The sequence below is a fragment of the Scyliorhinus canicula genome, chromosome 6 (genome assembly GCF_902713615.1).
Source record: "Scyliorhinus canicula chromosome 6, sScyCan1.1, whole genome shotgun sequence".
Classification (NCBI taxonomy): Eukaryota; Metazoa; Chordata; class Chondrichthyes; order Carcharhiniformes; family Scyliorhinidae; genus Scyliorhinus; species Scyliorhinus canicula.
The window spans coordinates 184,716,401-184,742,257 of NC_052151.1; the positions used below are offsets into that span (position 1 = coordinate 184,716,401).

General features: G+C 45.4%; 1 protein-coding gene across 3 annotated transcripts in view; it reads right to left on the minus strand.

Annotated features, from left to right (window-relative positions):
- The window catches only part of col21a1 (collagen, type XXI, alpha 1), a 363,276-nt gene that overhangs the window by 141,401 nt on the left and 196,018 nt on the right, over nucleotides 1-25,857 (minus strand). For all 3 annotated transcript variants that reach the window (XM_038800645.1, XM_038800643.1, XM_038800644.1), the window contains exons 11-12: nucleotides 6,318-6,371; nucleotides 6,173-6,226 (exon numbers count right to left, since the gene is read on the minus strand). In XM_038800645.1, the coding sequence (XP_038656573.1) occupies nucleotides 6,173-6,226; nucleotides 6,318-6,371 (108 nt within the window). The remainder of the gene's footprint in view (nucleotides 1-6,172; nucleotides 6,227-6,317; nucleotides 6,372-25,857) is intronic.

Here is a 25,857-nt window from a genome sequence, read left to right on the forward strand (position 1 = left end):
AAAGTCCAACATGTTTGTATCAAACACTAGCATTCGGAGCACTGCTCCTTCCTCAGGTGTATGAGAGGGGATCTGACCCTGGTGTGGCAGGGGGGGGCCATGGTGGCCTGGCCTGCGATCGGGGCCCACCGATCTGAGGGCGGGCCTGTGCCATGGGGGTACTCCTTACTTCCGCGCGGCCCCGAAAAGACAACCCTCGCATATTCGTCAAAACACGCCGGTGGTTCCGCGCATGCGTGGGATCATGCCAGCCCTTTGGTGCATGCGTGGACTCGTGCAGTCCCTTCAGCTTGCGCGGCGCTAACCCTTCCGGCGTCCACCTAGTTGGAAGTTGGAGAATTCCGCACTTTCAAGAGCTGTTGACGCCGAACGGGTTTGCGCCGGTTTTCCCGCCAGCGTGGGAAGACTTAGTCCCCGGAAAGGAGACTCTTGCCCTATGTATTTACTGCAATGATTGATGATAGACGTTTGTTCTTAAAAGGTATCATTTAATTGAACAGTATTGTGAAAGTGCTGAGGTGCATCAGCGTACTTTATTGGATAAAATTCTCTTCTACATTCAACAATATTGAGATAAGGGGCGGGATTCTCTCATCCCGGGGCCGGGCCGGAGAATCGCCGGGATGGGCGCGAAGGTCGCAACACCGCCCCGACACCGGTCCGCCGATTGTCCGCCATTGGCGCCGGTGCAGTCGGCGCGGCGCCGGTCGAGGGCCGCTCTATGGAGCCCCGCCCCGGTGACTTGGCCCGGGATGGGCCAAGTGGCCACGCAAAAAATGAAAATCCTGCTAGCGCCGTTCACACCTGATCTTACCCAGCTGGACCTTGGCGTGGTTGCATCCTGGGGCGGCCTGGTGGGGGGTGAATGGGGCCTCTGCTGTGGCCTGGCCCGCATTCAGGGCCTACCATTTGGCAGGCCGGCCTCTCGGGCTGGGGGGCCTCTTTTGTTCCGCGCCGGCTCCTGTGGCCCTACGCCATGTTGGGTCGGGGTCGGCGCAGAGAAGGGAGCCTCCGCGCATGCACATCAATAGCGCTAGTCCCACTGTACATGCGCGCGTTAGCGCCGGTCCCGCTGCACATGCGCAGACCTGCGGCGCCCACCTGATGCCAGGGTTGGCAGCTGGAGCGGCGTGGGTCGCTCCAGTGACGTGCTGGCCCCCTGTGGGGGTCAGAATTACTGTTCCTGAGGCTATGTTTCGACGGCATCAACGCTTAGCCTCAGGATCAGAGAATCCCACCCAAGATCTTGTCCATCAACTGGTTGATATGCTTTAGTGTTCACATTAATTCACAGTCCAGCCACCTGTTTAGCTTTTGAAGCAATGCAATGGGTTCCACAACTTCAAAGGCTTGTATTCAGATGTAATAGAATCCTATAATGGATGTTTGGCTGAACTCGCCACTAATGGATTCAGATCAACAGGGCTTGTTGTTACAGTTCTCGAGAGGACTGTGAGCTTTGATTTGATTGATTAGCAACTAATGGGATTATGTTTTCGAATGATGATTTGAATATTTTGACAGTTTTATGAGCATGTAAGACAATTAACATTTTCAAGTGCAGTTTGAATGACTGTTTTATTGACAGTTTTATGAGTTCATGAGAGGATTAAGGTTTTTGGAAGATAATTTTCAATCTAAGTTTGTTTATTTTGACTGTTTCATGTAAATTTCAAAGACTGCCTCTGTTATTCCAGGGATCATGACTTCTCTCCATACTGTACATTGGGTGGGTGGGCATAGAGGGGGTGTGGAGGTATGTAAAGGGTATGGAGAAAGGGAGGGGTATGGGGGCATGGAAGGAGTGTGGGGGTATGAAAAGGGCATGGGATATTGAGGGGAAATAGTGGCAAGGCAGGAGTGGGGGTGGGTGTGAGGTGAGGGCAAGAATGCCTAATATTCCTATTCTTTTTTTTTATAAATTTAGAATACGCAATTCATTTTTTCCAATTAAGGGGCAATTTAGCCTGGCCAATCCACCTAGCCTGCACATCTTTGGGTTGTGGGGACGAAACCCACGCAAACATGGGGAAAATGTGCAAACTCCACACGGACAGTGACCCAGAGTCATGATCGAACCTGGGACCTCGACGCCGTGAGGCAGCAGTGCTAACCCACTGTGCCCTCTACACTCCTATTCAAGAACTGGGTTGATGTCCCTGTGAACAGATACAGGCTTTCTAACCTGACCCCTCAGCATCTGCCTGCTTGTGTTCCCGTCTCGGGCCTGCTGTGGGAGAAGGTGATGCCAACTCGATCCCGTCCCCACCCCTCACCATTGAAATAACTTGGGTGGGTCTGGCTGCTCCTGAGGCAGGATCACAACATTGGGAAATGGCCTGACTTGTGATTCCCACCACAAAGGGGAAAATCCAGCCGTAGCTGGTTGGTACTCCTAATCTAATTTCTAAGCAACATATTCCTTAACAAACCTATTTCAAATATGCAGCAGCATTTAAAGATTGAAAAACATGAACATGAGTTCATTTTAGTATAAAGTGGCTATTATAGTTACAATCAGAGCAGTTTCTTGATTATATCATGAATCGATTCTCAGTCATTCACTTTAAAATTATCCATTCAGTTCAGGATATTATTTTAGAACACATTATACATTTATTTGCAATATGGTTGAGGTTGTAGACACTGGTCCTGTATATTTTAAACAGGCTTTAATAAAAAGCTCAGTAGCAAGATTTATAAGGTTAGAATTCAGATAATGAAACTATTTCCACTGGAACAGAAACTCTTTTCCATTAAATCACCCAAGCAGACTGAATTATTTCCTAATTTATTGTACAACTATAGATTAATTCAATATAATTTACACAGTTTTTAAATTGTCACATTGTGAATGGAGAACTTCGGAGAAATTTCTTTATGTGGAAACGTATTTGCATCAGCCATCAGAGACATCTCCGCTTCCTGAGAGGCAATCTGGTCACTATGCCTCAAGAGAGTCACCTCCATGCCTTGTATCCAGTGCCAACTGAATGGGAGCAAGGCCGCCTTCTATTGATTTGCGGAGATCCCCTGACACAACCTGCCATTGCTTCTCAATTTCCGCCATAAGGTGCCGGTAAGCATCTCGGCCATTCGTGGAGTGACCAGAGTCACAGAAGCCATCTCTGCCATTTTCTCCACCGACGAGCCTTGAGAAGCCTCCTATTCTGTCAATGAACTTCTGTTTTTAATTCTCTTTGCTCTGGTCCTTCTGGGCATTTCCCTTATGTGGGCACCTTATTTCATTAATCAAGTGAGTTTTTAAACAAAAATACATCTAGAAACTGGGTGAAAAGGGTTAAAAGTACTGTACCCTAACTGGAGTACATCCTCCGGGAGTACAAGTGCTGGAAACTTGTTAGGATATGGTATAGAATAATGGAATGATTGCATTATCCCTCCAGGCATACCTGTGCTATCAGCGCCACTGACCAGTCACCACTCACCACCATAGTGTGGCATGACATGTGCATTCCCTGCATGCACATATGGCTCTCCATGAGGTTCAACACTCATGATGTCACCTGATGTTAAGGCAGTCACTTTTACCTCATCTCTTGACTTCAATTCTTTTTTCCATATTTGGAGCAAGCCTGTATGAGAGTTGAAGCTGAATGACCCAAACTGAGGATCAATGAGGAGGCCATTGCTTTGTAAAGGCAATTTCATAGCACTGTTGACAACATCTTCCATCACTTTGCTGCTATCGAGAATAGATTGGGGCAGTAATTGGTCACATTGGATTTGTCCTGCGCTTTGTGAACAGGACATGTGACATACCTGTGCAATTTTCCACATGGTCAGGAAGAGGCAAGGTGTTGTGGCTGTACTGGAACAGATTGACAATGCTAAACCCGGCCCTGTCAATCCTGGCAAAGTCCTCCTTACTAACATCTGGTGACTTGTACCAAAAGTGGGAGTTCTGTCTCACGGACTAATCAAGCAACAGCCTGACATAGTCATACTGACAGAATCATACTTGTATGTCCCAGACACCACCACCTCCATTCCTGGGTATATCCTGTCCCATCAGCAGGAGAGACCCAGCAGAGGTGGTGGCACAGAGATATTGACTTGGGAGGGAGTTGCCCTGGGAGTACTCAACATTGATTTTGGATAACATGAAGTCCCATGGCATTACATCAAACATGGGCAAGGAAATCTGCTGATTACCACCTACTTCCGCCACCTCCCTCAGCTGGTGAATCTACTCCTCCATGTTGAACACCACTTGAAGGAAGCACCGAGGATGGCAAGGGCGCAGAATGTACTTTGGGCTTCGATGTCCATCACTGAGTGTGCCTCGGTAATACCACTACTGACTGAACAGATTGAGTCCTAAAGAACAAAGCTGCAAGATTGTGAGGGAAGTAACAAGAGGGAAAACGTACTTGACCTCATCCTCACCAGCTGCCTGCTGTAAATGCACTGATAGTATCGGTAGGAGTGACCATTGCACAGTCCTTGTGGAGACAAAGTCCTGTCTTCACATTGAGGATATCCTTCATTGTGATACGTGGCATTGCCATCGTATTAAATAAGATAGATTTCAAACAGATTTAGCAACTCAAGACTGGGCATCATAGAGATACTGTGAGATATCGGCACCAGCAGAACTGTACTCAGGCACAATCTGTGACCTCATGGCCCAGCATATTCCCCACTCTACTATTACCAGCAAGCTGGGGGATCAAACCTGGTCCAATGAAGAATGCAGGAGGGCATACCAGGAGCAGCACCAGGCATACCTAAAAATGAGGTGTCAATCTGATGAAGTTATAACACGACAAGACAACTTGCATGCCAAACAGCATAAGACCATAAGATAAAGGAGCAGAATTAGGCCACTTAGATTTAGACAGAAAAGTTCTTTCTGAGAACATAAGAAATAACTAAGAGCAGGAGTAGGCAATTTAGCCTCAAGGTGCTGCTCTCAGTCAAAGGGAGTTAAAGTGACCTTCAGCATTGAACCAAGAGCAGGGCTCTGTCCTGGAAGTTTGAGTAGGACAGTTGTATTTGCCCCTTTATTGGGTATCCACAATTTAAAGATGGCTTGAAAGCCTCACAGACACCATCCTGCTAATTGGAGATTTGCTGTAGCTCAGTGGATAACATTATTGTCTTTGAGTCAGAAGAATGCTGGTTGCACATAACCTATGCTGACAGAACTATGGGTGGATGAGACATTAAACTGAAGGTTTTGTTTATTCTAGCAGGTGGATGTGAAAGATCACACGACTCTATTTTGAAGAGAAGAAGATGAGTTCTTCCTCGTGCCTTGAGCCATATTTAAGTCTCAACCAACATTATTAAACAAATTATCTCAACTATTAACTGAATGTTATGCACACATTGGCTATCACTGATCTCTTAGAGAGTGAGTCTGAGGAATTAATAATGGGAAAAAAGGAAATAGCAGAGACGTTGAACAAATGAATTGTATCAGTCTTCACAGAAGACACAGAAAGCACTCAAAAAAAGGCAAAGATGCAAGACAAGTCCCGGTTGAGGCAGTACTCATGTGTGCTGAACTTGGCTATAAGTTTCTGTTCGGCACTGTTCCGCACACGAGTACGGCCTCAACCGGGACCTTGGATTTATGTTGCATTACATTCACCCCCCACCATCTAGCCTGGACTTGCAAAATCCTACCAACTGTCCTGGCTTGAGTCAATTCACACCTCTTTAACCTGGAATTACCCCTCTCTGGATCTGTAAAGACTTAATTACCTGCAAATGCTCCCATTCAAAGCATTGTCTTGCATCTTTGACTTTGTCTATATATATGTTTCTGGAACATACCTCTCCATTCACCCAAGGAAGGAGCAGTGCTCCGAAAGCTCGTGTTTGAAACAAACCTGTTGGACTTTAACCTGGTGTTGTAAGACTTCTTACTCACCCCAGTCCAACGCCGGCATCTCCACATCATAACTTTTGATAAATAATTGGAAAACAGGATGAGGTAAATCTTGACTTTGTACAGAAATGTAAAATGGGTGATAGTGAATTGGCGGCTTGTTTTATGCCTCTCCTGATTTTTATTTCCAGTGTTGAAGCTTCTATCATCACACAATGTCAATATCTACTTTATGCATGCACACAATTATTCTTTACATTTGTTTTGTTGTTTAAGAGAAAATTAGTTCAAATGTAATACACTGATTCCTACCGAAACACCAGGCCTCCCTTGCTCGCCCTTGTATCCATGAAATCCACGCAACCCCTATAAGAGGTAATCATGAAAATTAGCAAAGAAAACAATTGCAAAGTGAATGTCAACTGAGCGATATGATTCACGAAAGAATAATTCTAACCTGAATGCCTTGGGGTCCTGGTATGCCTGGGCTTCCAGGCAATCCTCGAGTTCCCTGTAAAATATTATCAACAGTTTTAACATAGTATTGAAAATTCAGCAGAATCCATATATTCCAGTTCACTTAAATACAATAAGCACAATATCGTTTAGACTTGAGACAGATTCAACGAGCTAGGAAAAAAGTACAACGTTAGGGAACACACTGGAGTTTTGCACAATTCATGATACAAATAAACTTAAGCTTAACTCAGTTGCTGCTGAGGCCCTCCTTGCTGGCCTGGGTGCTGAAGCAACCACATGCTGCCGTGTGGAGGAGCTCCCCCTCTGCCACCCTCCAACATTACCTAGCTGCAAAAGCCAATTTTAAAAAGTTGGAGAGAGGAAAATCCTGAAGCTGTGCCAGTACAACTGCAACACTGGCAAATACTGGACAATATGAAAAATTGTCTGACTATGTCCTGTCCACAAAAAGAACAGGACCAATCCAATCCAGTCAATTACTGTCCCATCAGTCCAATCTCAATCAGTAGCAAAGCGATGGGAGGTGATGTCGACGGTGCTATTAAGTGGCACTAACTCAGCAATAAAGTCAATGATACTCAGCTTGTTTTTTAAAATAAATTTAGAGTACCCAATTCATTTTCTTTTTCCAATTAAGGGGCAATTTAGCGTGGCCAATCCACCTAGCCTGCACATCTTTGGGTTGTGGGGACGAAACCCACGCAGACACGGGGAGAATGTGCAAACTGCACACGGACAGTGACCCAGAGCCGGGATCGAACCTGGGTTCTCGGCGCCGTGAGGCATCAGGGCAAACTCACTGCGCCACCGTGCTGCCCTCTCAGCTTGAGTTTTGCCGGGGCCACTCAGTTCTAAACCTGATTGCCACCTTGGTTCAAAGATGTGCATAAGATCTGAATTCAAGAGGTGAGGTGAGAGTGACTTACCTTGTCATCAAAATAGCATTTGACCAAGTGTGGCATCAAGAAACTTGAGCAAAATTGGAGTCAATGGAAATTGGGGGGAACTCACAACTGGTTGCAGTCATGCCTAGTACAAAGCAAGGTAGGTTGCAATTGTTCGAGGTCAATAATCTCAGCCCCATGGGACTACAACTCAAAAATACTTAACTGGTTGTAAAGCGATTTTGAACATCATGAAAGGTAGGTTTTGTCTTTAAGCCTGCATGCAAAAGACAGAGTGACGGTAGCAATGGTGAAATTGAGGGCCAATGGTGAGTCTCCATGGATAATTAATCACAGAACAATCAGCTGATGCTATGAAAGTGGATACAAAGAAACAACTATACTTAAAAAAATAATTCAATTCTGTGGCTAATTCAACCTTCCCATTCCGACTCCTCTGGCACCAATCCACTGTCATATAATTGTGTTGTACACTGTGAATTAACAGTCTATCCATAGGCTCGGTATGATGTTTAATTATGTTTGTACTAAATAAATGTTGGGCGGGATTCTCTGTTGGCTGACGGCGATATTGCAAAATGCGATTGGACGGCAAATTGGTTCCAATGCCGAAAACTCGGCAGGCACCGATTTGACAACAAATCGCAATTCTCCATTGCCTCGACAGCGGCGTCAATGTGGTCCAGAACACATGCACAATAAACACCGTTTGCATATCATTAATGGGCCCAACCTGATATTCTCTGGGAGCCCCGCGATTCTCTGCCTCCGATGGGCCGAGTTCCTGATGGCACGGCTCACTTGTGCTTTTAAAAATCATGAAACTGGCATCGTGGTCGATGAGGAAGAGAGAGGAGGTAGGACACAGAGAGGCACGACTATGGGCTGGCGAGCCGGCTGGCTGGGGTTGGGTGGGGGGATGGGGGGGGGTGATGGGAACGGATCGAGGGCTGGGTGGATTCCCCATGGGACTGGGGCAGTGTCCAGTCACAGACTACCAATGCATCTAGCTGCGCACCCCACTGACCACCCACCTTAGCCCCTGGTTCTGCAGAGTGACACCGACCGTAAGGATGCCACCACCCCCTCCCACTCCCGCACCCCACCCTCTGCCATACCCCACACCCCACAATGCCACCACCTCACATGGCCCACTCAATGGGGGTGCTGGGTGGGGCCGTGGAGCGTACCACTGGCAAGGGCACCATCATCCGATGGTACCCCTGGCATCAGGGATGGGTGCAGAGATGGGGGTGGGACATGCGGGGACAGAGCTCGCATGTAGCCCGTTAGACTTGGTTGGACATAGGGGTACACACCATGCTGACATGTCAGCCTTTCACCCCATGCAGACAACGTATATTGAAATTCAACCAGAAATGGTGGTCTTCTTGCTAGTTGCCACAGACCTGGAAGATGCCCTGTGGCTGTTTGAGCAGGCACTGCACGAGGAGGAGGAGGAAGCTGCAGCAGTGGAGTGTGCAGCAGCGGAGGGTGCCTCAGAGGCTCCCTTATGTTCAGTCACCATGTTCAATAGAGCTCTTCAGCTGTGATTGACCAGCACCTCCGAGGCAGGACATGTTCCCAAGTGTGGGTAAAAGTCTTGGGCTGAGCCATTTAGCAGTCTAATGGTCATTGCATTGCTGCAAGGTGACATGTCCAAGAGGAAACAGGCTCACCCTGACATTTTATCTTGGGGCATGGCCACCGCCTCTGTGTAAAATTCCAGGCAATGACGCAGTCCATAACCTCATGCAGCAAAACCTGGACAACATTCAGTTTGGGTTGATAAGTTGCAAGCAACATTCACATCACACACGTATCAGGCAACATATTTAAACAGCGCATGGACAACCATTTACTAATTCAGGCCAGGAACAGTGAACAGCAATGTCTAAAAGAAGAAAGCAACTTTCAGTCTCAGAGGTGAGTAAGAAGGCATACGGCATGCTGACCTTCATCAGCTGGGGCATTGAGTACAGGAGTTGGGAAATTATGTTGCAGCTATATAAAACCTTGGTTAGGCCACATTTGGAGTATTGTGTGCAGATCTGGTCACCACATTATCAGAAAGACATGGAAGCTTTGGAGAGAGTGCAAAGAAGGTTCACCAGGATGATGCCTGCTCTGGAGGGTGTTGGCTATGAGTAGAGGTTGAATAAACTAGGATTGTTTTCACTAGATTGACGGAGATTGAGGGGAGACCTGAGAGGCATAGTCAAGGTGCATAGTCAGGCTTTTTCCAACGGTGGAAGTGTCAATTACAACGGGGCACAGGTTCAAGATGAGAGGGGGAAAATTTAAAGGAGATATGCGGGGTAAGTGTTTCACGCAGAGAGTGGTGGGTGCCTGGAAATCGCTGCCAGAGGATGTGGTGGAGGCAGGCACATTAGCAACATTTAAGAGGCATTGGGATGGGTGCATGAATAGGGAGGAAATAGAAGGATACGGACCGAGTAAGGGCAGAAGATTTTGTTTTTAATTAGTGCATCATGATCGGCACAGGCTTGGAGGGACGATGGGCCTGTTCCTGTGCTGTACTTTTCTCTGTTCTTTGACAGATCTTTTATGACTTAGCAGAGAAAGAGGGAGACAGGAATGGCCTTGTGGGCTGTACTATCTCAAGGACTGTGATGTTCTCAATGTGATGCAAAGTCAACTCTCTAAGGCTTCTGCAGTGTCCATGCAGGAAAAATGCTAACTTGTCTGGTGTCCAAAATGAGCTTAAGGTTGTGTCCTAATGTAAAGGTCATCTAGGACTGAAACTAAGGCTTCTAACGTTTGCAGGGTCCCAAGCACTTGAACCTCAGCAAACCATAGTCCTTGTGAAGTACTCTCAGTGAGGGCACTGCAAACAAATCTCCAAACGTAACTAAATGATCAAGATGTTAATGCTTCTGATTTTGATATCCAAATGGCGATTGGCTGGCATTAGCAAGATAATGCCTTATCAATCCGTTTTCAGGAGCACCTGCGATGGGACATACAGCATCTAATGCGGCTGCCCCCTAATGAGCCATCTGGTAATAATAATAATCTTTATTAGTGTCGCAAGTAGGCTGACATTATCACTGCAATGAAGTTACTGTGAAAATCCCCCAGTCGCCACATTCTGCCGCCTGTTTGGGTACACAGAGGGAGAATTCAGAATGTCCAATTCGCCTAACAGCACGTCTTTCGGGTTATGTCTGAAAGAATGATGTGTGGTTAGTCCTTATTAAGCAAGGTGACAGGGGATTTCCCTGGGTAACTTTGAGTTCCAGCCATTTATAAGCCTCCTCAGCCTTGTCCCTTGCCTGAGGTGTGGTGATCCTCAGGTTAAACCACCACCAGTCAGCTCTCCCCCTCAAAGGTAAAGCAGCCTATGGTCATCTGGGACTATGGCAACTTTACCTTTACCTAAGCTGACGTGTACACTAACCTGTTAAGGGCATGAGTTAAAGGCCTAGGGTGGAATTCTCCGGTCCCCCAACTGCATGTTTTTCGCTAGTGCCATTCGCTGGTGGCGGGATTCGCTACCCCTCCCATTTGTCAATGGGATTTTCCATTGAAGTCACTGCATGCTGCCGGGAAACTCAAAGTGGGGATGCTTTGCCGATGGGACAGAGAATCCCAATGGCTGGAAAATTCCAGCCCTATTCTGTGTAAAGTTGCCTCAGGTTGTGGGAGAAGAGTGCTGTTCAGGTTCTACAGCGGCCATATGTTTCCAAAACTACTCATTTAACTGTAGTTTAAGGCCTCCCAAGGATGTGTCGCTTTGTTTCGGTCCCAACAGCGTCGCCAATACTGTGGGTATTTCTATTTATCTTAGTGAACCACAAGCTTTCCCTTATATCGATCAAATTACCACACAACCAGTTAGTTAGTTCAAAAGATGGTTTATTTACATACACAAGAGTTATCTCAACATGCAAACACAATATCTACTACGAGTTAAACTTCACCTATTAGCTACAATAACCTATACTTAATTTCAGGGTGACCGGCACTGTGCAAATGGATAAGGCCTTTATCTGGATTTCACTTGGCTGGTTTGAAGAAAGTGGCTCTGTCTCTGCTGGGCTCATCCGTCAGGTAGCGATTCTTGGTCTTGAACTTCGCTGGCTGTTCCTGCTGCAATTGGGTTGGCACAGGTCGGATCCAAAAGAGACAGAACAGAGGCTGTGCTCTCTTTTATCCCTCTGGGATTTTGTGCTCTTTGGGGCGGTCCTTAACCTTGGACTCAATAGTTCGATAGAGCTCTGATCACTCTCTTCGATTTCGGTCAATAAAGGGGCGGGTGCCTTGGTAGCTGGGCGGGTCCTTAGCAGTCATTGACTTTGGCAGTTGTGCTTTCGGAATAAGGGAGTGGCGCCGATCAGTCTGTGGCTGTACCGGTTGCTTGATTGGAGTTCTATTGTCCTGGAAAAATGGGCCATTAAAATGTAAACGAGCGGGGGTTTCGGTCAGGTCTGGTTACTGTGTTTTAGATACACATAGGCTGTGTATCTGTCTGAGTCTTGGGTTGCCATAATTCCCATGTTCCTTTGCAGGTGGCCATTTTAGATGGCTACAGATAAACCCACCATCAGGACAGACGGTGAGTACTTATATTTCCCCAATCCTTAACAATGCATGCAACTTAAGACAAGCAATCTCTCTGTAGAAAAAAGATGCTGGGGCCTTCCAGCCAGCTAAGGCAAGGGAATCAAACAATTGCAAGAATGTCTTGGCACATTATTAATCATGGAATCTTGTATGTAGCTGTCAATTGTCCCAGGCATATCTGTTGCGTTGTACATTGCTATGGCCTTTTCATGTGGCTCAATGACATCATGGCCCTCGTCATCTCCATTCCATTCAACGACCTCCTTTTTGGAGGAGACTTCTTGTTCAGGCAAGATATCTCCCTTACAGTGCTATGTTTTGCAGGGTGCAGCAAACAACAATAATCCTGGGCACACTCTGTGATGAGAATTGCAGAGCCCGACCTGAGCAGTCCAAACATCAGAAACACATCTTCTGGACGCCTACTGTCTTCTCTATCAAGGACCTAATGGTAGAATGTGCAGCTTATTATGTCTCTTCAACAATACATGGGTGCGAATGGTGTCATGAGCCACATCTTCTGGGAGTATCCATTGTCTCCAAAGAGTCAACCCTGGACACATTGAGGTCCTTCAAAGATCTGTGGCACGAGAATATGTCAAAATGTGGGAGTCGTGAGAATTCCCTGGATACCTACCACAAGCATGCAGGATTTGCATTCTTAGCTGGATGTTCAGACAATGAAATCTTGGGCTGGATTCTCTGCCGCCCACCGCCAGTAGCGATGGTCCTGATGTGGCGGCGAATCCAGAGTCTGACAAAGAACAGTGCGTTATAACCCGCAATGGGACTCATCAGTCAGTGAATCTGGCTATTTTACTGCCCCACATCAGCTGATGTCATGTAGAAATAGTATTAGGAGCAAGAGCAGTATTAGGAGCAAGGAGACTGCTCCATCATTCAATAAGATCATGGCTGCTCTGATTGTGGCCTCAATGCCACTTTCCTACCTACTCCATACCCTTTAACTCTCTTGTTAGTCAAGAATGTGCCTAACTCAGTCATAAAAATATTCACAGCCCTTACCTCTGCTGCTCTCTGGGAAGAGTTCCAGAGACTAACGAACATTTGAGAGAAAAGAAATCTCTTCATCTTAAAAGGGAAGCTCCTTATTTATAAACTGTGTACCTTAGTTCTAGTCACACAGACAAGGGAGTCGCCTCAGCATCTTATATGTTTCAATAAGATTACCTCTCATTTTTCTAAACACTAATGGATATAGGTCCAACTTTTCCTCATAAGGTAACCCCTCATCCCATCATGTGAACCTTCTCTGAACTGTTTCTAATAAAATTATGTCTTTTCTTAAATAAGGAAACCAAAACTGTACACAGCACTCTCGATGGGGTCTCATCAATGCCTTGTACAATGTAGAAAAACATGTAAACTTTTATATTGCATTCCTCTAGCAATAACTGACAATATTCCATGTGGCTTCCTAATCGCTAATCCTCTTTCCTACCTGCATACTAATTTGTTGTGATTCATGTACCTGGGCACCCAGATCCCTCTGTAACCCAGCATTCTGCACTCTTTCGCCATTGAAATAATATGCTGTTTTTCTTTTCTTCCTGCCAAAGTGGACAAGTTCACATTTGTTCCAAATTTCACCCAATCACTTAGCCTATCTATGTCCTTTATGATGCCTGTTACATTGTTCAGTGAAAGCACATCTACAAAGGCCTTAAAGCATAGCAGGATTGAGGTCCAGCTGTTAAGATGTCACAGGCTCTCTTTGGCCTCCACACACTGCACCTGCCCTCCCATTAAAATCCAGTGCATGATGACAATGGAATGAAATCTGATGGTGCCACAGTTGGAAAGCTCCACACAGAGGGTGGAATTTTCCAATTTTTCAGCAGAGTGGTACAGTGGGCAGGAAAAAATGGATGGAAGCTGCTAGCCCCAATGGTGGCTTTCCCCACTGTATCTTTTGGCTCATAGCCTAAAACAATTGGAATGGTGGGCCCCATGATGTTACTCTGGAGCCTGCTTCAATAACAACCTGGCATAAATGTTAAAAATAGAACCTCCTCCACAAGCAACGCTGCCCCCTCCTGGAACATCCCCTGGCACTGCCAGGGGGCTGTGCTGGGACAGCCAGTGACTAATGGTGTGCCTGAGGGGTCGGTGTTGGGACCACAACTTTTCATAATATACATGAATGATCTGGAAGAAGGAACTGAAGGCACTGTTGCTAAGTTTGCAGATGATACAAAGATGTGTAGAGGGGCAGGTAGTATTGAGGAAGCAGGGGGCTGCAGAAGGGCTTGGACAGGCTAGGAGAGTGGGCAAAGAAGTGGCAGATTGAATACAATGTGGAAAAGTGTGAGGTTATGCACTTCGGAAGGAGAAATGGAGGCATAGACTATTTGCTAAAAGGGGAGATGCTTAGGAAATCAGAAGCAAAAAAGGGACTTGGGAGTCCTTGTTCATGATTCTCAAGGTTAACGTGCAGGTTCAGTCAGCAGTTAGGAAGGTAAATGCAATGTTAGCATTCATGTCGAGAGGGCTAGAATACAAGACCAGGGATGTACTTCGAGGCTATATAAGGCTCTGGTCAGACCCTATTTGGAGTATTGTGAGTAGTTTTGGACCCCGTATCTAAGGAAGGATGTGCTGGCCTTGGAAAAGGTCCAGAGCAAGTTTACAAGAATGATCCCTGGAATGAAGAGCTTGTCATATGAGGAACGGTTGAGGACTCTAGGTCTGTACTCGTTGGAGTTTAGAAGGATGAGGGGGGATCTTATTGAAAGTTACAGCATACTGCGAGGCCTGGATGGAGTGGATGCGGAGAGGATGTTTCCACTTGTAGTAAAATCAAGAAGATGCTCGCCCTTGGAGACCTGTTGTAATTCATGTTGCTGTGCACTCACACTGACATGCATGGATTATGTAAGGGGGAGGGGAATTATCAAGCATATAAACCTGATAGTTAGATGTAAGTCATTGCAAAAGGCTTCCCGACATTGAATGTTGATTTTGGCCTCTCCTGGGATTTAACTGTCGCATTCCGACTCCAAGTCATGCGTAACGGCGGCCCCCCAAGGCTGTATACTTAGCCCCTTACTATTTTCCCTATATACACACGATTTGTGGCAAAATTTTCTCCAACTCCATCAACAAGTTTGCTGATAACACGACCGTAGTGGGTCGGATCTCAAACAACAATAAGTCAGAGTATAGGAGGCAGATAGAGAACCGAGTGGCGTGGTGTGACGACACAATTTCTCCCTCAATATCAGTGAAACTAAGGAGCTGGTCATTGACTTCAGGATGTGAAGTATTGTCTATGCGCCTGTCAGCATCAATGGTGCTGAGATGGAGATGGTTGACAGTTTCAAATTCCTAGATGTGCACGTCATCAACAATCTGTCCTGCTCCATCCACATCAATGCTACGACAAAAAAACACAAAAACGCCGATGTTTCCTCAGGAAACTAAGAAAATTCGGCAGGTCTACATCGACTCTTATCAATTTGTACAGATGTACCATAGAAAGTATCCTATCTGGCTGCATTACAGCCTGGTATGGTAACTGCTCGCCCAAGACCGTAATAAACTACAGTTAGGCATGAACACAGCCCAGTCCATCATGCAAACCTGCCTCCCATCCATTCACTCTGTCTACACCTCCTGCTGACTTGGGCAAGCGGGTAGCATAATCAAAGACCCCTCCCACTTGGGTTATTCTCTCTTCCAACCTCTTCTGTCGAGCAGGAGATACAAAAGTCTGAGAACACGCACTAACAGTTTCAAAAACAACTTCTTCCCCGCTGTTACCAGTCCTGAATGACCCTCTTATGGACTGAACTGATCTCTTCACACATCTCCACTCCTGCGTAGTACTACACTCTGTTTCTTTCACCTGATGCCGGTGTCGATGTATTTACACTGTATATTTATGAATGTTCTATGTTATTTCATATATGGAATGATCTGTCTGGATTATATGCAGAGTAATACTTTACACTGTACTTTGGCACAAGTGACAATAAATCACATCTAATCCAATCCCGAAGTGTTTCCACCAGCAATTCGCACTTTCTTTGGGGGCATTATTCGGTAAGCAAGTCAGGACATGCAAATGGGTCAGCACTCTGCCGGCGCGAATTGAGAGCATTCATTGTAACTTCTGTGGTTGGAATTACTGCTGAAGAGCCTGACAGCTGAAGCTGTTCTTAAACTTTCCACTTACCACACACTCACTGCAATCCCGAAAGACGTGCTTTTAGGTAATTTGGACATTCTGAATTTTCCCTCCATGTACCAGAACAGGTGCCGGAATGAGGCTACTAGGGGCTTTTCACAATAATTTCATTGCAGTGTTAATGTAAACCTACTTGTGACAATAAAGATTATTATTATAAGAAAAAGGTGGCTCACAGAAGACCTGCCCCCCCCGAGTTTGGGTGTCCGAGGTGGATCCACAGCTCCATGCCAGTGAGGAAGGAGGGACAGCCTTTTCTGTAGAGTGGGCCACAGATTGAAGTCTGCCCACCCCCACCCCCCTGTACAGCACTTGGAAGGTGATGGCAGAGGTAATCAGCGCTGCCAGCCTCACCAGGAGGTGACAGCTAATGATCATGACAGGTGGCATCACTGGTAAGGCCTCTGCACATAGCCAGAGAGGGTTCCAAAGGCTATAGTCTAGGTTCCCTTTGGTTGTCAGGAGCTTTGCTGTTTCCCTGCTTCCTCTGCAGTGAGGCTGCACTTTCACGGAGTGCCAACACTTCATAATCAAGATGGGTTTTAATAGAACAGATGAGGAGAAACTGTTGCCACTGGAGGATGTTTGATAACCACATTAGATTAGTTGGCAGTAAGTTGCTATGATTTGGAATCACTGCTTGAAATCTGAAGCAAACAGATTGAGTAGTTAATTTCAAAAGGCAATGGGATATTTTAAAAGGAATGATTTGTGAGCTTTGGGGATAGCAAGGGACTGGTATTAATTGAATAGGTTTTTCCTTTTACCTGCATAGGCACGATGGGTCAAATGACTTTTGTGCTGTAAGATTCTGTAAAGTACTTTCCTTCACAACACATTTGAAAAAAAATACCAGCAATCTGCATCCCTAGTATGAAGACACTTCAAAAACCCCACCCTGACATCAACAAGAACAGTAATGAATAAATGGTATGAAGAACTGGCAGCAGTAATAGAAATAGGGTAGGGGGGAAATCACAGGCCAGGACAGCCAGGAATAAAATAACATAGCAAAGTAGGACCAGGAAGAATAAACAAACAAAGTCAAAAACCAAAAACACATTCAAGAACAGAAAGAAGAAACGCAGGTAAAACCGAAGGGAGACAGATCGAGCCCCAAGTCAATGGGAAGTTCGAGGATGGCGAAGGAGTTTGGATGATTTATGCAATGTATGGCAATGGTTGACCTGTGGAGGTTCAATAACCCGGGGGGGGGGGGGCAGGTGTACTTCTTCTCACACATGTATAAGGTGTATTCTAGAATTGATTTATTTGTGGTGAGTTGGGCAATGTTGATGGGGAGGTGGTAGGGGCGGAGTATGAGGGAATTGGGATTTCAGATCATGCACCACACTGGCTGGAGGTGAGGCTTAGCTCAGGGCAAGTGCAGAGACCGAGATGGAGGCTGGGGGCGGTGGGGGCGGTCGGGGGGGGGGGGATTGTCAAGCATACAATCCTGATAATTAGATGTAAGTCATTGCAAAAGGCTTCCCGACATTGAATGTTGATTTTGGCCTCTCCTGGGATTCAACTGTCGCGACCCGACTCCAAGTCATGCATAACGGGGCCCCCCCAAGGCTGCATAGCTAGCCCTTTACTAATTTCATAGAACTTACAGTGCAGAAGGAGGCCATTCGGCCCATCGAGTCTGCACCGGCTCCTGGAAAGAGCACCCTACCCAAGCCCACACCCCCACCCCATCCCCATAACCCAGTAACCCCACCTAACACTAAGGGCAATTTGGACCCTGAGGGCAATTTAGCCCGGCCAATTTACCTAACCTGCACATCTTTGGACTGTGGGAGGAAACCGGAGCACCCGGAGAAAACCCACGCACACACAGGGAGAATGTGCAGACTCCACACAGACAGTGACCCAAGCCGGGATTCGAACCCGGGGCCCTGGAGCTGTGAAACATTTGTGCTAACCACTATGCTACCGTATCTCTCTATACACACGATTTGTGGCAAAATTTTCTCCAACTCCATTTTCAAGTTTGCTGATGACACGACCGTAGTGGGTTGGATCTCAAACAACGATAAGTCTGAGTACAGGTAAGGGGTTCTGCAAAAAAGGTGAGGTCGGCGATTGGGGATTATGTGGCGATTAATCAGAACGAAGAGGTGTCGAAGGCCACGATCTGCGAAGCGTTAAAATCGGTGTTCTAAGGGGAAATTATCTCGTTCAAGGCACAAAGGGATAGGAGGAGGAGGGAGGAGCATGGCCGGCTGCTGAACGAGATAGTCGAGGTGGACATGGACTACTCGGGGGGAGAGGGCCTCCCACTAAAGAGGGGGGCAGAGAGGAAGAGGGTGCACGGGCAGTTTGATAGGTTGACAGGAAAGGCGGTGGGGCAGTTACGAAGGGCGAGGGAAGTGCAATATGGAGGGGCGTGGAGGATAGAGAGAAGGCGAGCCGTGTGCTGGCCCCCCCAGCTGTGGAGCCAGGTGGCATCTAGGGTAATTCTGCAGGTGCGGACTGAGAAAGGGAGGTGGTACCAGAGCTGGGGGGGGAATAACCGAGGCATTCAGGGGATATTATGAGAAGCTGTACAGGGCCAAGCCAGGTGGAGAGGAAGGAGAAATGGAGCGGTTTCTGGATGGATTGGAGTTTCCCAGGTTTGAGGAAGAGAGGAGGCAAGCTTGGTTGATCCACTGGCCCTGAGGGAAGTGATCGACAATATTATGGGGATGAAGTCGGAGAATGCCCCAAATCAGGACGGCTTCCTGGCAGGGTTTTATAAGGCGTTTGTGGCAGAGTTGGCACTGTATTTGTTGGGGATGTTTACTGAGGCATTGAGAAGGGGGAGTTGCCAGAGACGTTGACACAGGCGTCGATCATGTTAATACCAAAGAAGAGGAAGGATCCAATCTCACTAATGACCTTCTTGCTATTTTTGTGTGAGATCCGGAACTTGCCATCGGTAGCAGTTCAAGTGAATTGAAAAATGGTTTGGGAAATTTGCCCAGCTATACCCTGTCAACAAAACCCAATCCAATTAATTACCACACCATCAGACTCCTCTCAATCATCAGCAAAGTGATTGAAGATGTCATCCACAGTACTATCAAACATCATTTACATAGCCATAACCTGTGCACTGATGTGTAGTTTGGGTTCCATCAGACCCACTTGGCTCCTGACCCCATTCAAAACCTTGATCCAAACATGGACAAAACAGCTGAACTCAAGAGGTCTGTGAGAGTGACTTCCATTTGACCAAGTGTGGCATCAAGGGCCCTGGCAAAATTGAAGTCAATGGGAATTAGGAAAAAAATCTCCGGTAATGGAAGTTATGCTTAGCAATGTAATGACCCCATGTGCTGGGAAAGTCCTGAAAGAGGATTAATTGGTTTCCTAATTATGACATCATGAAAAAAAAATACCCATATGACTGATGTTGCCATGGGCTGAACAGCTAAGTAGCAAACGGTAAATAGAAAGCGAAAGAAGTAGAGTTCAAGCAGCCTGTGTTTTCTGTTCGGCAGTTTAAACACACTGAGAATTTAGGCATCAAGGGAAAAAGCAATGTTCTCACAGAATGAAACCATTTTCTGTTTGATAGTCTTCAAACAGATCTGATACAGAAGCAGGGCTCTGAGAATAGAGCAAAGATAATGGGCAAGACTCTTTGGCCCACCTGTGATATGTTTCTCAATGGCGGGAGCCGGCCCGTTGTCGGCCGGATCTTCTGGTCTAACTGCTGACAATGGGACTTTCCATTGAATCCATCCTATGTCTCTGGGAAACCCATGGTGGGGATATGCCATCGCGGCATATCCCGCTGGTGTGAACAGGTGGAAGATCGCACCCTATCTTATTGTGTGTCATCTAATTTTTAACGAGCAGAGAGCGGAAGACAGGAAGGGTACTGGGTTGTTGATTAGACAAGGCACATTGTTGCTGTTAACATTGCAAGAGTCCACCATACAATTTAAAAAGATTGCAGAAAGAAGTCTTTGGGATTGTGCCATCGGGATTGTTGTGATCCAAGGGAGAGAGGGCTCATAGTCATGCACCTTGTCAGTGTTGACCGTGACCAGAGACATCGGATGAAATACAGCTGTTGGTCAATGCAATATTGAGAAGATTGAGTGGGAAGTGAGAGAAGACATAGTGATGGTTACTGTGGAAGGTTTGTGAGGATTCATGTGGGCCCACATTTATATGGGAAATGCTTGTAACTACATCAGGTGTATCTTTGTTAGCGTATTGGCTATTTAAATTGAAATTTCTCCTTTTATTTGAAGTGACCTACACCTGTTAATTAATGTTTGAATATGTTGAGTTTAATTGGTTTGTTACAGTAAAAGTTTTAAAAGGTGAAATATCGTCCATCATTTGACTTTCTGTCGACTTCATGCACATTCCTATCTTTTAAAAGCTATCAGTCTCTATGGTGATCATAAAAAACTGTGGCTGATCGGGAATTCCGAGATGGAGATTTTCCACCAGTTAAACAAACAAGATTTATGTTTCCTTTTTCTGTATTCAGTGGAAATAATGCTCAGACCTTTTTTGGAGAAATTGGATTTCTCTCTTAGTCCCTTGGATCAGTTAACAAAGGTTAATTTGAAGACTGCGAGACGATTAAGGTCGTCTTGGAATGGAAAGCAAATATGTTTGAAGTAGAGGCCCAGCACTTGAAGCTTATGGGAGGGAAAGATGGTTCTACCATTGTTCAGGATGGCTTGCAAAAATTGAATTAGGAAAAGAAGATGAAATTTGAAAGAGAAAGGCAAATGAAAATATTTGGAGTAGAGAGAGGGGGAAAAGGAATGACACTTGAATTCAAAAGAGAAGGCACAATGTAAAAGTTTGAATTAGAATCAGAAAGGGAGAAGTTAGAAAGAGAAAAATGAGTAGGCAAGGAGACAGTGAAAAGAGACAAGGATGGGGGGAGGGGGGGGGGGGGGGGAGGGGAGGTGAGGATCATCCAGAGGCAACGCCTTGTAGTTTTGATTTGGTAACAAATATTCACTTGGTACCTAAATTTAGAAGGAGAAGGAGAAGTACACTTTGAGTAATTTGAGAAAGCTGTTGCAAAACTGAAATTACCTGATGAATATTGAGCTGTGCTCCTAAAGAGTGTTTTCATGTGAAAAACTCTGGAGGTGTACTCATCACTTTCAGAAGAGCAATCACAGGAACAAAGAACAAAGAAAAGTACGGGATGTGGAGATGCCGGCGTTGGACTGGGATGAGCACAGTAACAAGTCTTACAACACCAGGTTAAAGTCCAACAGGGTTGTTTCAAACACTAGCTTTCGGAGCACTGCTCCTTCCTCAGATGAGGAAGGAGCAGTGCTCCAAAAGCTGGTGTTTGAAACAAACCTGTTGGACTTTAACCTGGTGTTGTAAGACTTCTTACAAAGAAAAGTACTGCACAGAAACAGGCCATTCGACCCATCAAGCCTGTGCCGACCATGCTGCCCGTCTAAACTAAAATCTTCTACATTTCCGGGGTCCGTATCCCTCTATTCCCATCCTAGTCATGAATTTGTCGAGATACCACTTAATCGTCCCTGCTTCCACCACCTCCTCCGGCAGCGAGTTCCAGGCACCCACTACCCTCTGTGTAAAAATCTTGCCTCGTACATCTCCTCTAAACCTTGCCGCTCGCACCTTAAAACTATGCCCCCTAGTAATTGACCCCTCTACTCTGGGAAAAAGTATCTGACTATGCACTCTGTCTAAGCCCCTCTTAATTTTGTAGACCTCTATCAGGTCGCCCCTCAACCTCCTTCATTCCAGTGAGAACAAATCAAGTTTATTCAACCTCTCCTCATAACTAATGCCCTCCATACCAGGCAGCATCCTGGTAAATCTCTTCTGCACCCTCTCTAAAGCCTCCACATCCTTCTGGTAGTGCGGCAATCAGAATTGAACACTATACTCCAAGTGTGGCCTAACTAAGGTTCTAAAGTTTAAAAGAGAAGGCACAATGTAAAAGTTTGAATTAGAATCATAAAGGGAGAAGTTAGAAAGAGAGGAAAGGAGTAGGCAAGACATGACTATGACAGAGTTCTCAATGCCGATGAGTTAGTATCAGAAGCCTACACTCAGAAGTATAAAAACTTATAAAGAAAACAAGAATCAAACCAATGTGGATTTTTTTAAAGAAAAGGAAATGGTGGTTTGACTTGGTGGTGCACATCAATAAAAGTTGAACAAGACTTTGAGAACTTTAGAGAAGTGATCCTGGTGAAAGAATTTAAAAATCGTATCCATGTGGGAATAAGTTCCCAACCAGATAATCGTAAAGTTAGTAAAATAAAGAATGCTGCAGAAATGGCAAATGATTACAAACAGATTCACAAGTATAGAGGGGCTGGCTTAGCGCAGGGCTAAATAGCTGGCTTTTAAAGCAGACCAAGGCAGGCCAGCAGCACAGTTCAATTCCCGTACCAGCCTCCCCGAACAGGCGCTGGAATGTGGTGACTAGGGGCTTTTCACAGTAACTTCATTTGAAGCCTACTCGTGACAATAAGCGATTTTCATTTCATTTTTCATTTCATATTAGTAACAGATTCCAGTTTGAAAACTCAGAAACTGGAGAGACAAGGGGCTTGAAAGTGAAAAGAAAGCTGGTTGTGGTGAGAAAGATGGCAAAGGTAAAGATGTATGTGCTCCACAGGTTAGTAAACGAAAAAAATCAAGAGGATAAGTCTGATTCGAGGTGACTGACTTGTTATTTTTGTCATGGAGAAGGACACGTTAAAGGCTGAATGTTAGAATTGTAGAAACTTTTGTATAAGGTTAGTTAAAAAGTGAACAAAGAAAATTACAGCACAGAAACAGGCCCTTCGGCCCTCCCAGCCTGCGCCGATCCAGATCCTTTCTCTAAACCTGTCGCCTATTTTCCAAGGATCTACTTCCCTCTGTTCCCCGCCCGTTCATATATCTGTCTAGATGCATCTTAAATGATGCTATCGTGCCCGCCTCTACCATCTCTGCTGGCAAAGCGTTCCAGGCACCCACTACCCTCTGTGTAAAAAACTTTCCACGCACATCTCCCTTAAACTTTCCCCCTCTCACCTTGAAATGGTGACCCGTTGTAATTGACACCCCCATTCTTGGATAAAGCTTGTTGCTATCCACCCTGTCCATACCTCTCAAAAGTGATGCAGTTAATGTTTTTGTTTCTGTGGGGGTCAGTCCTAATTTGCTTGCTGAAGGAGTGGATTTCTTATTGGGAATTGACTTGGCTGGGATGAGGTATCACTGTCTCCAGTGGTTTCAGGAAAGGCTGACGAAGCTGCAGAAACTGAAGGACTGAGTGACTTAAGAAAACAAATTATTTTGTAAAATGGTTGTTAAAATTGATGTTCTAACTAAAGATATGTTGAAAGAGTCAGAATCTCAGCTTACTAGTTTAAAAAGGACTTTGGTGAAAATAAGGAGGAAAAGTTCATGACAGTTGGAGAAGTTTTACAACAGACTGAATTAAAATGCAAAATATGTGCAAGATGTGGCATAGAGTATTCAAAGCTAATGACAAGACAACAGAAAGATGTGCTTTGATGGAAAACTTGAAACTAGTGTTAACTCTTACCTGGGAACTTCCGAGAGGGATTTCTCAGCACATCTTTGGGGTAACCTTCAAATCCAACGCTGTGGAGCCAGGAAGTTATGGGCCATTGTGAACTGATTAAAAAGGACTATTAAACTCTCTTAGGTGAACATCTTAAAGAAGCTAAAAAGTACTTTACTTGGCAGAAAATTATCCTGCATTTAAACAAGGGCAGGTGAATTCACTTGTCCTTCATAACAATTCAGATGTTTTATTGACAAATATTTTTTTCAGAGACTTGGACCTTAACAAACCTACAGACGGAATAAAGTGGAGGTCAGGAGTTGAAACGTGTAGAATAGTTCAATCTCTGATTTAAAAGGCAAAAGACTCTGACACTAGCACCAAAGGAAGCCCTTACGGTGGTCTGGGGTCTGTTTTTTAAGAAAATCGATGGACTGCTGAACTGAGAGGGGAAGAAGCAGAATGACAGGCAATTTCTTCTGAAGTTCCTGTTCATAACAGTCAGTCCTCCAGCTTGATTGCCGAAATCAGCATTATTATTCATGACAAAGTTAACCAGACTAAGCAAATTGTAAAACTATTGGTTCCATCACAAAGGCTATTTCAGGGTCCAGAATGTACACAATCATGTAAGATTTTTTTTTTAGATGACGAAGGAATGCAAGTTAAGGTACAACCAAGGACAGGGAAAAAGTGAAAAGACCGTAAGGAATGGCAAAAGAGATCACTTGAGAAGATTGAAAGAAAGTAAATCAACTAGTAGGGAAACAAACTCTTCTTTGCAAAATCATTGGGGCTGTAAGAACTCAAGCAGGTGGAACTTTAAAACATAATTGTCATGTTTGGTTGGTTTTGTAACTGGTTAAGCTTTATGGTGTTCTAATACAAAATGTTTAATTGTAAAATGTCACAAAAGGAAAATGTTATCTGTACTGCTGAACAAATTAGAATTTTTTGAGATGACTAGGTGTGTAGATGAGGGTAATTGATGTAGCTTATATGGATTTCAACAAAGCCTTTGCCAAGGTCCCATATGGGAGACTTATAAAGAAGGCAAATGCAGATGGGTACAGGGTAATTTGATAAGCTGGACTCTAAATTGGCTTCGTTGTAGGAGACAGAAGGTGATGACAGAAGGTTGCTTTAGTGACTGCAAGCCCTGGGTCTGTACTGGGTTCCCTATTATTCATCATTTATATAAATGACATAGATGACTACATGGGGGGTAGGATTAATAAATTTGTGAATGACACATAAGTTTGCCGGGTGGTTAACAGTGAGGTTGAGTGTCTTGGGTTACAAAAAGATAGAGACAGGATGATCAAATAGGCAGATAATTGGCAGATGGAATTTAACCTTGAAAAGTGTGAGGTGATACACTTTAGGAGTAATTTGATAAGGAAGTACTCAATGAACAGCATGATACTAGGAAGTTCTGAGGAGCAAAGGGACCTTGGCATATTTGTCCATAGATCTCTCACGGAAGGGCAGGTTAATAGAGTGGTAAAAAAGATATATGGGACACTTGCCTTTATCAATCGAGGCATAGATTACAAAAGCAGGGAGGTCATGTTGGAGTTGTATAGAACTTTGGTGAGGCCACAGCTGGAGTACTGTGTGCAGTTCTGGTTGCCGCATTACAGGAAGGATGTGATTGCACTGGAGAGGGTGCGGAGGAGATTCACCAGGATGTTACATGCGATGGAACATTTTAATTATGAAGAGCGTTTGGATAGGCTTGGGCTGTTTTTGTTGGAGCAGGGAAGATTGAAGGGCGACCTGTTCGAAGTGTACAAGATTACGTGGGGCATGGATAGAGCGGTTAGGGAGCAGCTGGTCCCCTTAGTTGAAGAGTCAGTCATGAAGGGGCGCAAATTCTAGGTGAAGGGCAGGCGGTTTAGGGGGGATTTGAGGAAAAGCTTTTTTTACCCAGAGGGTGGTGACAGTCTGGAATGCACTGCCTGGGAGGGTGGTGGAGGCGGGTTTCTTTACCTCTTTTTAAAAATACCTGGATGAGCACTTGGCGCGTCATAAAATTCAAAGCTTTGGGCCAAGTGCTGGTAAATGGGGTTAGGTAGGTAGGTCAGGAGTTTTTTAATTTATAATTTTTATTGTCACAACTAGGCTTACATTAACACTGCAATGAAGTTACTGTGAAAAGCCCTCAGACACCACAGGCGGAATTCTCCGACCCCCCCGCAGGGTTGGGGAATCGCCCAGGGCCGGCGTAAATCCCGCCCCCGCCGTGGCCGGAATTCTCCGCCACCCGGGAATCGTC